Raw genomic sequence first — 13,811 nt, forward strand, 5'->3', positions numbered from 1 at the left:
AGATTGCTGCCACCGTCACAGGTCCCAGAGCCATCCTGGGCCTCAGACTCTACCCTTGGGGGGTTGGGGGGGTGGGCGGGGATCATCCTGCCTGGGTGAGTCACTAGAATGGGTATGGTGAGGTCAGAAAGCCCTTTTAGGCAAGAGTGTAGGCCATCCAGCGGCCCCTCAACACCTCTCCCCTTGGCGCTACCAACTAAAAGTTAGAAGCAGAACATGAGTTTGGAGATGTGGAGATTTCCTAATTAAGAAGCTAGAGGTGTTGCCCGGAGAAGGTCCAGGATTAGAAATATGATATACCCCTATTGTGACACCTGTGTCTATATGTGAGTGTTTGGGGGGAACGAGAGGGAGCAGGTGGTAGGTTCTTAAAAGTCCCTAGGGAACTGGAAGATTGGGTGCCCTTGGCCTTCTTCACATTGCCTGGAGAATCAGTGGGAGAGGTAGTGGGAGGCCTGGGGTTGCAGTGGGATGGACAGGAGAGGGGACACAGAGGCCAGGCCAGGCCAGACAAGGTCTCCTCCCAGGTCCCAGCCCCTCTGGGCCCCGTGCCTCCTTCTAGGAGCCTCCCACCAGGCCTGCCCCACTTACAGTGCTGGTCTGGGTGCTGGTCACTGCTGATAGGTGAGTACTGTTGCCCAAAGCTCGGCCTCTCTGTACACTGGTGCCAGTGAATCAAATCCCAGTGTCTTGGGTGAAGCAGAAAACGATAGCTTTCTTGCTGTGCCAGGCAAAGGGGACCAGTGGGCTTCTGTGTCTCCCCTCCAGAGAACTTGATGAGGGGTTTAATAACTGGTTCAAAGGTAAGGTCCCTGACAAGATCAGAGTGTGTGTAGGGCTTGTACTCTCAGGTGGCTGGTCTACTAATCTTGAGCTTTTCTGGTCCCTTTAATCTTGTGTATGCTCAGTCAGGCTCAGTCTCTTTTGTGACCCCATGGACTGTAGTCTGCTAGGCTCTTTCTATCCATTGGATTATCCCGGCAAGAATACTGGAGTCGGTTGCTGTGTCCTCCTCCAGATCTTCCTGACCCAGGGATTGAACTCGAGTCTCCTGCATTGGCAGGTGGATCCTTTACCACTGAGCCACCTGGGAAGCCCCTCTCCCCTCAACTTTAATTATGACTCAGGTGATTTCTTGGCTGTTCCTCCCTTCATTATTAACAACTGTTCGAATATACCCTTTGGAACGCAAGGGAGGTCATGGAGTCTTGCCTATTAAATGGGCAGAAATGCCTCCATGCCTGGGAGCCCCACAGGCCGCTGCTCAGTTTCAGTACACCTGATGAGGCTACAGGGTCCTGGGGACAGGAGAAAGGGGCTGCCACTTGGGCTGATGGGGGCTGGAGCCCTTCCTCTGCCAGCTCCTCTTGCCTGGACACTTAGTTCTTCCCAGGGTATGAGGCCAAGGGGAGTGGGTACCTGTGGTGAAGGTTGGCTTGGGCAGCAGCACTTCCAGTGGCTTTAGCTCAGGCATGGGATCATATGAGGGAACTAGTGAGACAGCAAGAGCAGGCCAGGAAGAGGAGTATGTCTCATTCCTTCTCCTCAGTGGTTGCTCAGGTCACCCCTGACTCCTCTGTGACAGGAATCCCAGACATCAGATAACTGCTGAGGATGTGGCTGGTCCAGGTTCAGACCAGCTTTTTTTTTGACTAACCCATCAGTTTCCTAGACTCCATGGTCTTCCTCCCTTTAGCCCATTTTCATATTCCACCATTCTGTGTAAATCACCCCATGGCACTCTCTGGCTTAAATTCAATGACTTCCCATCACCCAAATTACAAAGCCAAAGGTATTTAGCAAGACAATTATGCTCCAGGCTACTCAATCTGGTCAGTTGTGTCTCCCACCCTACTATGAAGGACTGCTGAATGCCTTCCCGGGCATACATCTGAGACCTCTGTACCTTTTTTTATTGTTCTCTCCTTCAAATATTCTTCCCCCTTCTCTGTAAAACTTTCTCTTGAGTTTAATGATCCATCATCAGTCTCTTCTCTGTACTCTCAGTGCCTAACAAATGATGTGTTCGTGTCTGTAAGTCCTTGGCAGATGGTGGATGAATGAGTAAAAGGCTGACCCAGGAGCTAGGCTGACTCCACCTAGGCACTCATTAAGACAGAGTTTGGCAGAAGTGGGAATAGGTCTCAAGGAGATTTGGAACTGCAGTGAGCAACAGGTGGGATTGCAGGGCCCATGACTGGCAGGGAAGCTCCTTTACTCACACTGGACATTCTTTCAAGGTAGGAGGAGAAAAAAGGGGGAGTGGTTAGAGGGATACAGAAGAGAAGGGGGCTTAAGCTACAGTGGTCACCTCATTGCCCAGCTTCACTGCGATCCACAGAGCAACCCCTCACCCCCAGGATGCCCCAGTGCCTCTTTCACCCCTTTTCTTACAGATCTCAGTGGCTTACAGATGGGACCAAAGATACCAACTTAAAAATATCCTGAAGAACACATGCATGTTAGTCATCTTCTGCTAAGTTCAAAGTATTTGGGAAGGACAGTGGTAATGGACCTCAGAAATTCGGTCATACCAAACTGTGTGGCTGAAGAGGGTAAAGGGACCCACTCACCTTGCAGCTCCCGCCCTTTCTCCCAAGCATGTCCAGGAAGCCCTGGAAGTGAAGATCTCAAGGTGTAGCCTGCCCACTGCCAATCAGTACCTCTGCAACAAAAGTCTTGGGGGTCTACTCGGAGTCAGAGTTCTAAGGAGCTATCTTTAAGATTAGCCTTGCCCACACAAACACACCTTTTACTCTTTACAATGTAAAGGTTATCAACGTATGTCTGGGCTGAAGACCTCCAGTCCCACGTTCCATTTAGTTGTAGTATAGGAACTTCAAAACTGGGTCAGGTTGGTTATGTCAACATGACTCTCCCAACCCCATATGGTCTTTTCAAACTCCCCCATCTACCACTAGACTACTTGCTTCCCCACCTAGAGGTTAAATAGGTGAGGTCATATAGAAGGGATTCAAATTCAGGTCTTCCCAACCAAAATTTGCTTCCCAGTCTGCAACAACACACACAGTTTAGGGTACTAAGTAGCTCAATGTACTGGTTTGATTGGAGGTGGTTAGTTTCTTCTTTTCCCTTAAACAGCACTGGGGAAAAGGGAGACCAGTCCTGGGAGTACCAGGTATTGCCTTCTGAGACTTTAATGCTTTTGAGCTTTCTATGCACCAAATGAGTTAGTACTTTACTTTGTACGGTTAATCTTGCCTTGGGGATTATTCAAAAGAGGGAAAATTGTTCACTTTCTGCCCCAAACTCACAACCTCCCCACCCTGAATTATAATACAACCATGAAGGACTCACAACTCTACAGGGGTAGAGTTGAAATATTGTTATAGTGGCCATAGCATTTCAAATAGCCCAACAAATAAAGAGAAAGTCCTGGCTGGATTTGAGAGAACAATTTCTTGTTATCATGAGCCAGAAACAAAAGATTCTACTGAAACTGAATAGTTGACAGACTATGCTTGAACTTTAACCTTCGTGGGGAGTTGAGAAGAGGGTCAACAAATGGAGAAGCCCAAGATTGGTCTGGGGTAAACAGAAGGACAACAGCACTTTAGCAAGGTTATCTTCTGACCCCTCCCACCAGGTATCTGTCATCGATTTTCAGCCCTTTCCCTTCTGAGGCATCTGCCAAACCAAAAGGCTTTCTCCTCTTTTGTAGGATGTTAAGCCAACCCCAAAACATCCCTTAGAGCATGATGCAAAACCAAGAGGGCAGGTTTATAAATCTCATTCCTGGGTAAAAGTGCACATATCCAACCCAGCACAATGGTTAAGTGGTACAAACGTACACGGTAATAACTTTAATTAAATCAGAGCTGCTAGCACGATTAACGTGTTTGGTAGCCCTGTAGCTATGTCAATGTTCCCAATTTACTAAAACATCAATGTGGCAGAATGCATTTATGAGCTCCAGATTTTCTGAACACTTTAGAGGCTGTTAAAAATAATGTAAAACAGAATTCTCTCTCAGAAACTTAGACATTAAGGTGGAACGCTGGTGGGCTCTTTTTGGGACTTTTTCACGGGGGCACCAAAATGAATAGAGGAAATGTTAGACTGTCAAAGCATATGACAGATGAGGGGAGGCAGATGGGGGAAGAGGGTGTACTAGCCACAAGGCCAACACATTCATGTTCAAAGAAAAGTCTGGGTGAAGGAAACCCCTCCCCCCCAAATAACAAAACAAAACCAAACCCCAGTCAGAGGGGAAAAAAAGGGTTTCATACAACATAGTATCAAAAAGTAAAAGGAACACACTAGATGCACAAACTGGTGGCAAGTCAGTCCAGAGCCTATTATGATAGGTCCTTTCAGTATCAGTCAGCTTTCTTCCCATCTGTTATCCTAAGTTATTTACAGATGTGTGACTTGAACAAGAGTCTTCCAGGAGGGTGGGCAGGCTTCAGTCATTGGTTTCGGGATCTGTCTGAGCCATGTAGGCATCCAACTCAGCATCCAGGTGTCCTTTTGTTTTCGACATGTACGCATCCAACTGGTTGTCCAGCTGCTCCTTGGTCAGTACAGGGCGAGCAAGGGCACCTCTCCCTCGTCCACGGCCTCGGCCTCTGCCTCCAAAGCCCCCTCTTCCCCGACCTATCATACCCCGACCTGGCCCAAAGGAAAAAGAAGAGAACAGTTACAAGTATGTTTAATGGGTACAATGGTAAATGCCCCTCAGAGCAGCGGGGCCTAGCTGAGAAAGGCTGAAGGGCAGGGCAAAGAGGAGAAATCTGGAAAAACAGGAAACACACTGGGTAGAAAGCAACACATGGAAAGCACACATAATGAATCCCTTATTACATGCTCATCTCTAAATGCTAATTTTTTAAATTCTATCAAAGGGAAAATAACTGCTAATTAAAAATTTCTTAATCTCAAAATGGAGAAACTAAAAAATTTGAGACTCACTCTATGTTTATAATTAAAATGCAAATACATTATAGATAACTCCATTTAGTAAGATAGGGAGGAAGTAACAAGGGCACAGAGAAACAGGGATGTGAAGCTAGACAGTTTTCAAATTAAACTTTATTGGCGATCCTTCAGAAAAATTAGCTCATCTCTCCTCAAATTTATCAAACCTAAGGAGCTGGCTGATCCTATGTCAGGAGACTGAGGAGTTATTCTGACATAGGAACAATTAAGGGAGTTGGGAAAAAACACTTGGACTAGTTCCAGCCATTTGGATCTCCTGATTCTATTCACATTGTAACAATTACGGTTATCTGAGAGGTGGTTTCAATTCACTTAACAAAACATACCCAGCTTTCTGAAAAGCTACTTTAGACTCCTCCCCACAAAATCCTTGTGATGTCTCTCTCAGAAACCAAGTCAAGATAATTTGAACATGCTATTTCATCCTGAAACCCAAACTAGCTTGCACTTCACTCAATAAGCCAAGCAACATATAATGTGAGAGAAGAAAATAAGCCCTCAAGTTATCAAATGTCCTTTCTCAACAGTTATTATCCCCTGGCTACTTCAAGGTCATAAATTATGGAAGACCCACCACACACTTTAAAAGGACCAAAGCAAATATACACAGGGGCTACAAGAATATATGTATTTTTTTCCTGGACAGGTGTTGTTGGGAGTTTTCCACTAAGCTCTAAGCCAGAAAACTCCCATGAGATTTGGTATTAACAGCAGCAACACCATTAAAAATTCTTTTCCAATCTGGGCCATGAAGTCACAAGACAAGTATCACTAAGTCTGAAGGTAAGATTATCAACAAGAGTCAGTTAATTAACTGACACAATACCATCTTGCTTTTTCTACTGTGATGGAAAAATCTCTGGTTTTGCAGAGACACAAACTCAGTCAATACCTATCTCCAAGTCTACCGTCTTTTTAACTCTGCTTTACTTTTGTTCATCCCCCTCTTCTCTATTATTAGACTCAAAGTGGGGTTTTGAGCTACGAGGTGGATTGTGTGGTGGTGGGGTAGGGACAAAAAAAGATAAAACCCTTAACTGACCATCTTGTCATTTTAATAATACACTTTAAATTTGCAAGAGCCTGAAAGAAGACTGCATATAATCTGGCTCTGTAACACATACCTCACTGTTCTTGGAAAAACCATGACAGACTTTCACACTACCAGCATGTGTATTTAGAATATAAGCCAGTTTCATAAAACAAACAAGACAAACAAATAAGCCTGCCTATGACTTGAAGCTGTGCAGAAAGGTGGCTCTGAGTTTTGAAGGGAGAGAAATAAGGGGAAGCTAGTCTCTGAAGTTGGTAGCTGACTAACCTCTACCACCGATTCCGCCACGACCCATAGCTCCACGCCCTAGGCCCCCTCTCCCAGGACCTCCACGACCTCGAACACCACCTCTTCTTAAGCCCATTCGGGGAGCTACGGCTCGTCCACCTCGGAGCAGGTTTTGACCTTGGAGAGGAGGCATACAATGTATATGCAGGTAAATCCAAGAGAGACAAAGTAGATTCTAACCAAAGGAAGGCGGTGAGGGTTAAATGAGAGTTAATTCAGTTAATTTTTAGGTTGGGTGGGGCAAGCTGCACACTGAGTATGAACAGATTAAGCTGCTCTTTATTCAATCAATTAAACAAGTCTGACCACAAATCCATTTTTGGAAGAAGTTGGCAGTTAAATAAATTAGTAAGTATACACATTAATAAGTATATATTGAATAATCAGATAGGTGCCTAGCATCATGATAGATTTAAAAATAAATGATATGATTCCTGCTCTTAGCATATTTTTGCAGGGGACAAGAACTATACAGGGAACAGTGTAACAGTGCCCAAAATGTTACATATATTTAAGAGCTATGGGTCAACTTGTCCTTTTTTTCCAGGTGTAACAGTGTTTCACTAGAATAGAACCAGGAACAGATGATTAGTTAAGATATAGGCCAAAAGACCCAGAAATTTCTTAATTTGACTTATTTCTAGAACTTGAACGTGCTCTGATTCAAGCAGCAGCAGGGTGTTTTAAGATGGAATGGAGATGACATGAATTACCTGTTGTTACGCAGGTCATAGCCTCTCACCATTGCACATTATCAGAAAAGGAATGGTATCGATAAAAGACATGCAGCACTATTAAAAATACGTGATTTCAAAAGTTATTAATTATATTAATACAAATTCAAGCTTAAAGATGTTAAACAAATGTGTCCATAGCAGCCCAAGAGAAAAGGGAAGGGGATGGGTCCCGAACAATTGTCAGGTACACAGCACTGACCTCGGAGCGACATCCCGCCCCTAAGCAGGGTTCTTGTGGCACGTCCCCCACGAAGTCCTCCTCTGGGCAAGCCTCTCTGGATAATGGGCAGGCCTCTTCCTCCGATTGCTCCCCTGGCCAAGGCCCCTATGGGTCGGCCTAACCGTGCCTGGATGTTACTCTTACCCAGGCGCTGCTTTAAGCTCTTCTGGAAGAAAAGGTGTTAGGGAATTGAGATCAAAAAAGCAATCCAATGGGATTTAGCAACTAAAAGTGCAGAGAAAAAGAAGCGAGATGTCTGTGTGGTGGGAAATAAACCTGCACTTGCTGTCAAGGATCCCAAACCAGAAGCAAGCCTTTGCCTCAGAACACAGTGTAAGAGAAGCAGAATTTTGATCCAGAGCTTCTAAGAAGCTTGAGTATGGTTCCATGAAATTGGCATCACCACAAATTATCTCACTAGTTTGGCTACAGAAGTCATATACCACTACTTGGAATGCAAGTTTTAATAAGAACACTATATTTCAAATCGTGGATTCTGCTGATTTTGAACCACCAGTTGACAATGATATGACTTGATTCATACCTGCCCAAGGACTACCACTCTCTTCAAAGGCTTACTCAAACACCATAGGAAGTTCATCACACTCTGGGCAAAATTTAAATTATAAGTTCATTTGAATTCTTGTGACATAAGAACAAGTTTGATTTCTCAGTCAAAGAGGCCAGTGTGTCCATTTTTCCTCTGAGTATCTATCTCCAGACGGTCCACTTTTTACCTTAAGATGTAAATAAACACAAAAAAGTCAAATCTCCTTTCCTTACATATTTTCAATAGTGATAATTCCATGTCTACCTTTGCAAACAGCTCCATTAAGTCAGTGTAATGACCTTTACTTTATAATAAACATGTAACTCAAATATATGTCCATAAAAAACCAGCCAAACCTGCATTAGAATTGAGCTATAATCATAAAACTCAGGGTCACATGTGAGAACAAGGATATACCATACAGATTTTTCAATATATCTGTCCCTCAAAGAGAAACCATGAAAACAAGATCTCAGACAATTAAATTCCTTCAAAGGAATGGATGACTGTGTCGCCTTGAACACCAAAGCCCTAGCAAACCTGTTCTCCTAAAAACACTAAGTCAATATGAATGAAAATAAATTATGTATCCTCAGGCTTCACATACAAGTTACTACAAATGATTTTCTCTGCAACCATATGCTGTGAATTATTATTAGCATGAGATTACAAACTGCTTATCAGAGGGACAGGCTCTGAATGACACGAGGTCAAGACTTCATTCTACAAGTCTGTTGTGCTTGGTCATTCCAAGTATATCCTCTCAAGATCTGTGCTTTAAGGGGAGACTATATAGTACTTAGAAGTTCTTCTCCCTTCCCAGTCCTGCCTTGCCACCACCCTATTCTCTACCTTAACAAGAAGCTCAAGTATGTCAGCTATGCCATCTAGTTTCCACTCTAGAGCTGTGCTTGCTATAGGCTAAGGTATCCACTAGCCACACGTGGCTATTACACACAAAAAAACTTAAAAAAGTAAAATAAAAAATTTAAGCCCCTCAATCACACTAGTCATATTTTCAGTGCTCAACAGTCACGTGGCTAATGGCTACTGTACTGGAGAGCACAGATATAGATAGAGCATTTCCATCATTACAGCAAGTTCTATGGGACACCACTGCTCTAGAGGCTACTTTCTGCACAGATTATATTTAAAGCTTGTTAAAATGTCCTTTGGAATAATATGTCAGACTTGTCTTCAGCAATTTTTAATATTTACTCTTAGAAAACAGTGGTGCCTTTTACTGCTTTCCTGAGTCAGGGATGAATGCAGCCACTCCAAGGCTTAAGGTAGCTGAAGCAGAAGGCCTTGTTTATTTTTGGTCAATGAGCCCAGTGGTTCAGGATGGGGGTGGGAGTTATATTTAACTGCTGATTTTATGCACAGCCATGCAGTGCTTCCAGTTAAAGTCCTTACAGTTGCATGGCACCGCCCTCCAGACGCCCAGCCACAGCTTGGACATATCCTTCCACAGCCACTGTCCGGACTTGCATAAAAAGTCTATGAATAATAAAGAGCAGGTTTTATTTCAGATCTGAATAGGATTATTTCTTAATGGAAATTTGAAAGCGAACCCACTAACTCTTAAATTACTCAGTGCTGTAGTTCTATTTTACTGACAAGACTTTAGGTGCTGTGGAGATGAGGGTCACCCTACTCTTTCCACTGTTTAGCACTGAAAACCTTTGACTAAGAGGCCTTTCAGATTCCCTGTACTAGGGAAGCAAGAATAAAGTCATTTCCCTAATTTGTAAATAATTTAATGGGGAATATAGGACTTTTGAAGATCATCTAAAACAGAAAACTAAAAATTCTTTGTGGAAAAGCCAGTCAATCTATTCTTACGGGCAAAGGATCAGAAAACAAGAGATTAATACTCATTGATAACATAGAAACAGGCCACATTGATGGCAAACTCCCTAAAAGAGAAAAACAACAAAAAGTTACTTATTGGTACCTGCCCAAATGGGAATCCTCTGAGCTTCTCTCTCCTCCAGAGAAGTTCAGCTTTTGCCCTGAGCCACCTCATAATTACCCATCATGTCCTGACAGCCTCAGTGGACTGCCTGACAGAGATCAGCTGCTTCTGGAGCATTATGACCCATGCTCTCACCTGCTTAAGTTTTAATGCTGCCTGGACAGAGGGTCTATTCTCCATCTGCTGGGCCAGTCTTCTGTTTCTGGCACTGGCTAGCTGCTGCTGTTGCTGCATCGAAGCCCGAATATTCACTGGCATCGGCTGTTTGTTCTTCAGCATATTAGTAAAGCTTCAAGGTCGAACAAAATGGATGTTTAAATAAAAGCTATTTACAAAACATTTATTGGCATTTTCATGGCTTGCTAGACCAGGAGCTCCAGATCCCACGAACTTAAAGTGGTACACTTAGATCAATGCTGATGTGGGTTCAAGACTCCTCTGCTTCCACAAACTTGCAAGAATCAGAAACTCAGAAATGCAGCTAAGTGTAGCACATTCAATCAAAAGTGATAACAAGGGCTCAGGTAACGGCTTTTAGAGGTGGAAAGCATGAAAAACACGCAATAAGCAGATATGATGACAAGAGACAGAAGATGTAGTTTCAAAGACGGACAAAGCAAGCCAAAACCTCAGGAGACCTGAGGGTGCTATTTTACGGGCAAATATACGGAAGGACAAGAGCACCTTCAAAGCCCATGAAAATGATATACCCACATAAATTATAAGAGCATATCACATTTTCGCATGTATTTGGTCACTTGTAATATGCAAATATAGAGAATCAGAGTAACACACCCTAAGAGATAAAGAGAAGTAAATATGCTTCAGAAAAGACAAACATAAGTAAATCATTTAGTGGCTAATACCAGCTTAATAAAGTCACTAGTCAAAGGCACTCAATGAACAAAGCTCTCAGACAGAAAGTGCCTTTAAATACTATAACTTTTTTTTGTATCAAATGATATATTTTTTCTGACTCCAAAGTATAACTTCTGAAAAGGTTAGTTCAATCATCTAAGAGCTTGTGAAGACACTCTTCTATTACTCCTGTCAAGTTAAGTTTAATGGGATGAAAGAGAACACTCAACTGTAAAAGAATTGAAAACAAAAACAAACTAAAGCAGAGTGGAAAGAAAGTGAAATGGAGCAAAGCAAGTGCCTCTTACAAGGCCCAAGAATGACATTCAAGGGCCTTTGGACATATTCTTAGCTTGCTACCTGCCTCTTACAGGCCAGACACAACACTGCTGGCCTTGGACTGGGCAGCAAGCCTACTGCAGCTAGGGTCATGCTACCGAGCTGCACCACCCCTGTATCAACGTAAAAATATGTGAAGAAAAGGGAGGGTGTGAGGAGTCTTTTTAAAATACATCCCACCAGATAAATATTTCAGATAGCATAATATAAAAATCTACTGATAAGGGGTTTTGAAACAACCGCCCAATTTGTTTTGTGTACCACATACGATGCAACTAAGAACAGAGGTCTGTAGCCTTCTGTTGGTACTTAGTTTAAAACAGACTTTTGTGCATTGGACCCCAGCGCCAATTTAAGTAATGTTTTCTTATGAACGAGCTGAAGTTGCTGTTGGCTGCCTCACCGCTCATTTAGAGACATCTTGGTGGTGCTTTTTAGCACAACTTTCGGCGCGGACTGTGCAGCCATCTTCAAATCCCGAGAATCTACAAAGGACAATGGGCAGAATGAGCAAACCAGAACGGCGACTATCTCATTTCAACAAGACCGAAAGACCCCAAAATGAATGAAAAGGCTTGTATTGATGACTATCAACAATCACACCAAAACTCATTTCAGGTACTGAAACAGAAGCTAGTTACTTCAAACTAATAAACTCCTGGGGCTTCCCAGATGGCGCAGTAGTACAGAATTCGCCTACCAATGCAGGAGACATGGGTTCTATCCCAGGGTATGGAAAATCTCCTGGAGTAGGAAAATAGCAACCCTCTCCATATTCTTGCCTGAAAAATTCCATGGACAGAGGAGCCTGGAGGGCTATAGTCTATGGGGTCGCCAAGAGTAGGACACGACTGAACACACACACTTTAAGTTTCAAGGCCGCAGGACAAAAAATATGTGCCCAAGCCTCCAAAATGGCAGACCCAAAGCAAGTGTTGTTAAGAGTCTGGTTTTTTACCAACAGCGGTCCTTCTCAACCTTGGCAGCAAGGAGCTTTAAAAAAACAAAACAAAAAGCACTCAGAAGGCTGGGCCCACACCATTTCAAGCACAATCTCTGATGGTGAAGTCTGGGGATGAGCCATTTATAGCAAGGGAAAATACGTCTACCTCGCTGCTTCTCACGTGCAGCTAAAACTGAGAACTACTGATCTAGAGAGATGACACAGGTATACCAATTTCGCAATCACGTTAGGGGCATTAGCAAGGGCCTGGCGACCTGGGGGAGGAAGGGAATAGGAAAGATTTCCTACACGAACATTCCCCTGGGCGTGCGCTCCCAGAGAGCGCGCCACAAAATTTAACCCTAAAGCCGCCATTACTTTCCAACTTTACTTGAAGTCGTGTAATCCTCCTTTCGTCTCAAACCTGTAAGGACCGCCGACGTAGCTCAACTCGCCAACGTTCCTTTTTCATCCCTATCAAATTCCGACCTTTTCCATCAATCCCGCGACGAGTTTTCCAGTTCGTGGTCTCCCCCGCCTCCCTCTTCTGGGCTCCGCCCCCTTCGGGGCCTCCGACTCCTCTATTTGCTTCCACATCCCACCAGCTCCTGTTCCGCGTCTGCCGGGCCCCTCCGTTCCCCCAAACTCCTGCCCTCCTCACCACAGACACGTACCGAAGGAAACGGACGCCAGTGCTCCTCCCGGGGCTGCCACCACGGCTGCGGCAGGCGGGCCGGAGGCCGGCCGAACCTGAGTTGACGGTGGAGGGGCTCGGGTTAACTTGGTGGGCGGTTGGTTAGATGTGTTAAGCGGTAGATTGTTAAGTTAGTTCGTTGCTGCTGGCTGGTTGTCCGGTCGGCCGGTCCGCCTGCTCACCCGGCCTGCTCTTTCCTTCCTTTCACTACGCCGCTGCCGTCAACTCCCGCTCGGTGTGGAAAACAAAATGGCCGCCACGCCCAGGGCAGAATGGGACCGGCTAAAATGGCGTCGACGCAGCTACGTCAGACGTCAGATCCGCCGCACCCCTAGAGGGGCGGGAGAACTTGTGCCACGCCTGTGCGGGGATTAGGGCGGAGCCCTAGGGAGAAGGCGGGACTTTAGCAAAGGCCTCGTCCGTATTACACGCAGCGCCCCGCCCAGGGAAGGGCGTGGCCAAATGGTTTTGCTCTTGGGTTTTAAGGGGCTGCGGATGATTAAGTGATTTGCGTCTCTGGGGCTGATTTAATCTCTGTGAAAGAGTGGTCCGTATTTTCTCGCGCGTCCTTCTGCCCCTGAAACTAAGACAGAACAACTAAAATTCTTTAGGCGGATGTGCCTCGATCTTTCTTGCGGACCACTGGGCTCGAGGAGTTTGCACTCGGGTAGTTGCACTCCCCTTATTCACCCCGGGCCCGGGTCAGAGAATTGTAGATTATAGCAAAAGCCCCAACGGAGGCCGGGGGGGCCAGTGGTCAGAGCACACCTCTACTGGGTTCTGCGCCACTCACCACCGTCTGTCCGTATTTCCCTCTTCACTTCCCTCCCCAGCTTGGCCTGAATATTGTTAAATCCTTATTTTGTGGGGCCTTTGCGTCTCCCCTCCCGTTTCCGTGTCCGCTCTCGCCGTTTTCCGTTCGTGTGGATTTTGATGCAGACCTATACGGGATTTTTATTATGCCTTGACACACAATAAAGGGCTCAAATATTTGAAGAATGAGTGAATGAACACATCTTCACCCTTGCCCCCAATATAAGCGCATCAGATCCTTTCATTTTCCTTCTTAGCATATATTTGTGAGTTTAATGTTTTGGTATCCTTACTGGGCTTTACCTATGTGACGTTGAGGGTTGTGTGTTGTTAGGCTCACTGCTGTGTCCCCAGCTCCCATACGATGTCTAGCACATG

The 13,811-nt window shown here is 44.8% G+C and overlaps 1 protein-coding gene across 9 annotated transcripts; it reads right to left on the bottom strand.

Annotated features, from left to right (window-relative positions):
- Positions 1-3,401: 3,401 nt before the first annotated feature.
- On the bottom strand, positions 3,402-12,906 carry CHTOP (chromatin target of PRMT1). Of its 9 annotated transcripts, none has more exons than XM_061405783.1 (7): positions 12,601-12,897; positions 11,387-11,468; positions 9,922-10,075; positions 9,225-9,308; positions 7,238-7,421; positions 6,281-6,418; positions 3,402-4,632 (listed from the first exon to the last, which is right to left on the bottom strand). In XM_061405783.1, exons 2-7 carry the CDS (start codon positions 11,449-11,451, stop codon positions 4,427-4,429), a joined length of 831 nt encoding a protein of 276 aa, XP_061261767.1. In that variant the 5' UTR covers positions 11,452-11,468; positions 12,601-12,897; the 3' UTR covers positions 3,402-4,426. The 9 variants fall into 9 exon arrangements, with proteins under 9 accessions (XP_061261767.1, XP_061261754.1, XP_061261763.1 ...); XM_061405770.1 differs by having other exon boundaries at positions 7,238-7,424; XM_061405779.1 differs by lacking the exon at positions 12,601-12,897 and adding an exon at positions 12,351-12,560 and having other exon boundaries at positions 7,238-7,424.
- Positions 12,907-13,811: the final 905 nt, after the last annotated feature.

Source organism: Bos javanicus, chromosome 3 (genome assembly GCF_032452875.1).
Source record: "Bos javanicus breed banteng chromosome 3, ARS-OSU_banteng_1.0, whole genome shotgun sequence".
Taxonomy (NCBI): Eukaryota; Metazoa; Chordata; class Mammalia; order Artiodactyla; family Bovidae; genus Bos; species Bos javanicus.

Coding starts and splice junctions, on each gene's coding strand:
- CHTOP (XM_061405770.1), bottom strand. CDS start 11,451: ATGGCTGCACAGTCCGCGCCGAAAGTTGTGCTAAAAAGCACCACCAAG. Junction 6,419..7,237: donor GGGCGGGATGTCGCTCCGAG/GTCAGTGCTGTG, acceptor CTCCTCTCCAAG/GTCAAAACCTGCTCCGAGGT. Junction 4,633..6,280: donor TGGCGGAATCGGTGGTAGAG/GTTAGTCAGCTA, acceptor CCTTTGGGCCAG/GTCGGGGTATGATAGGTCGG.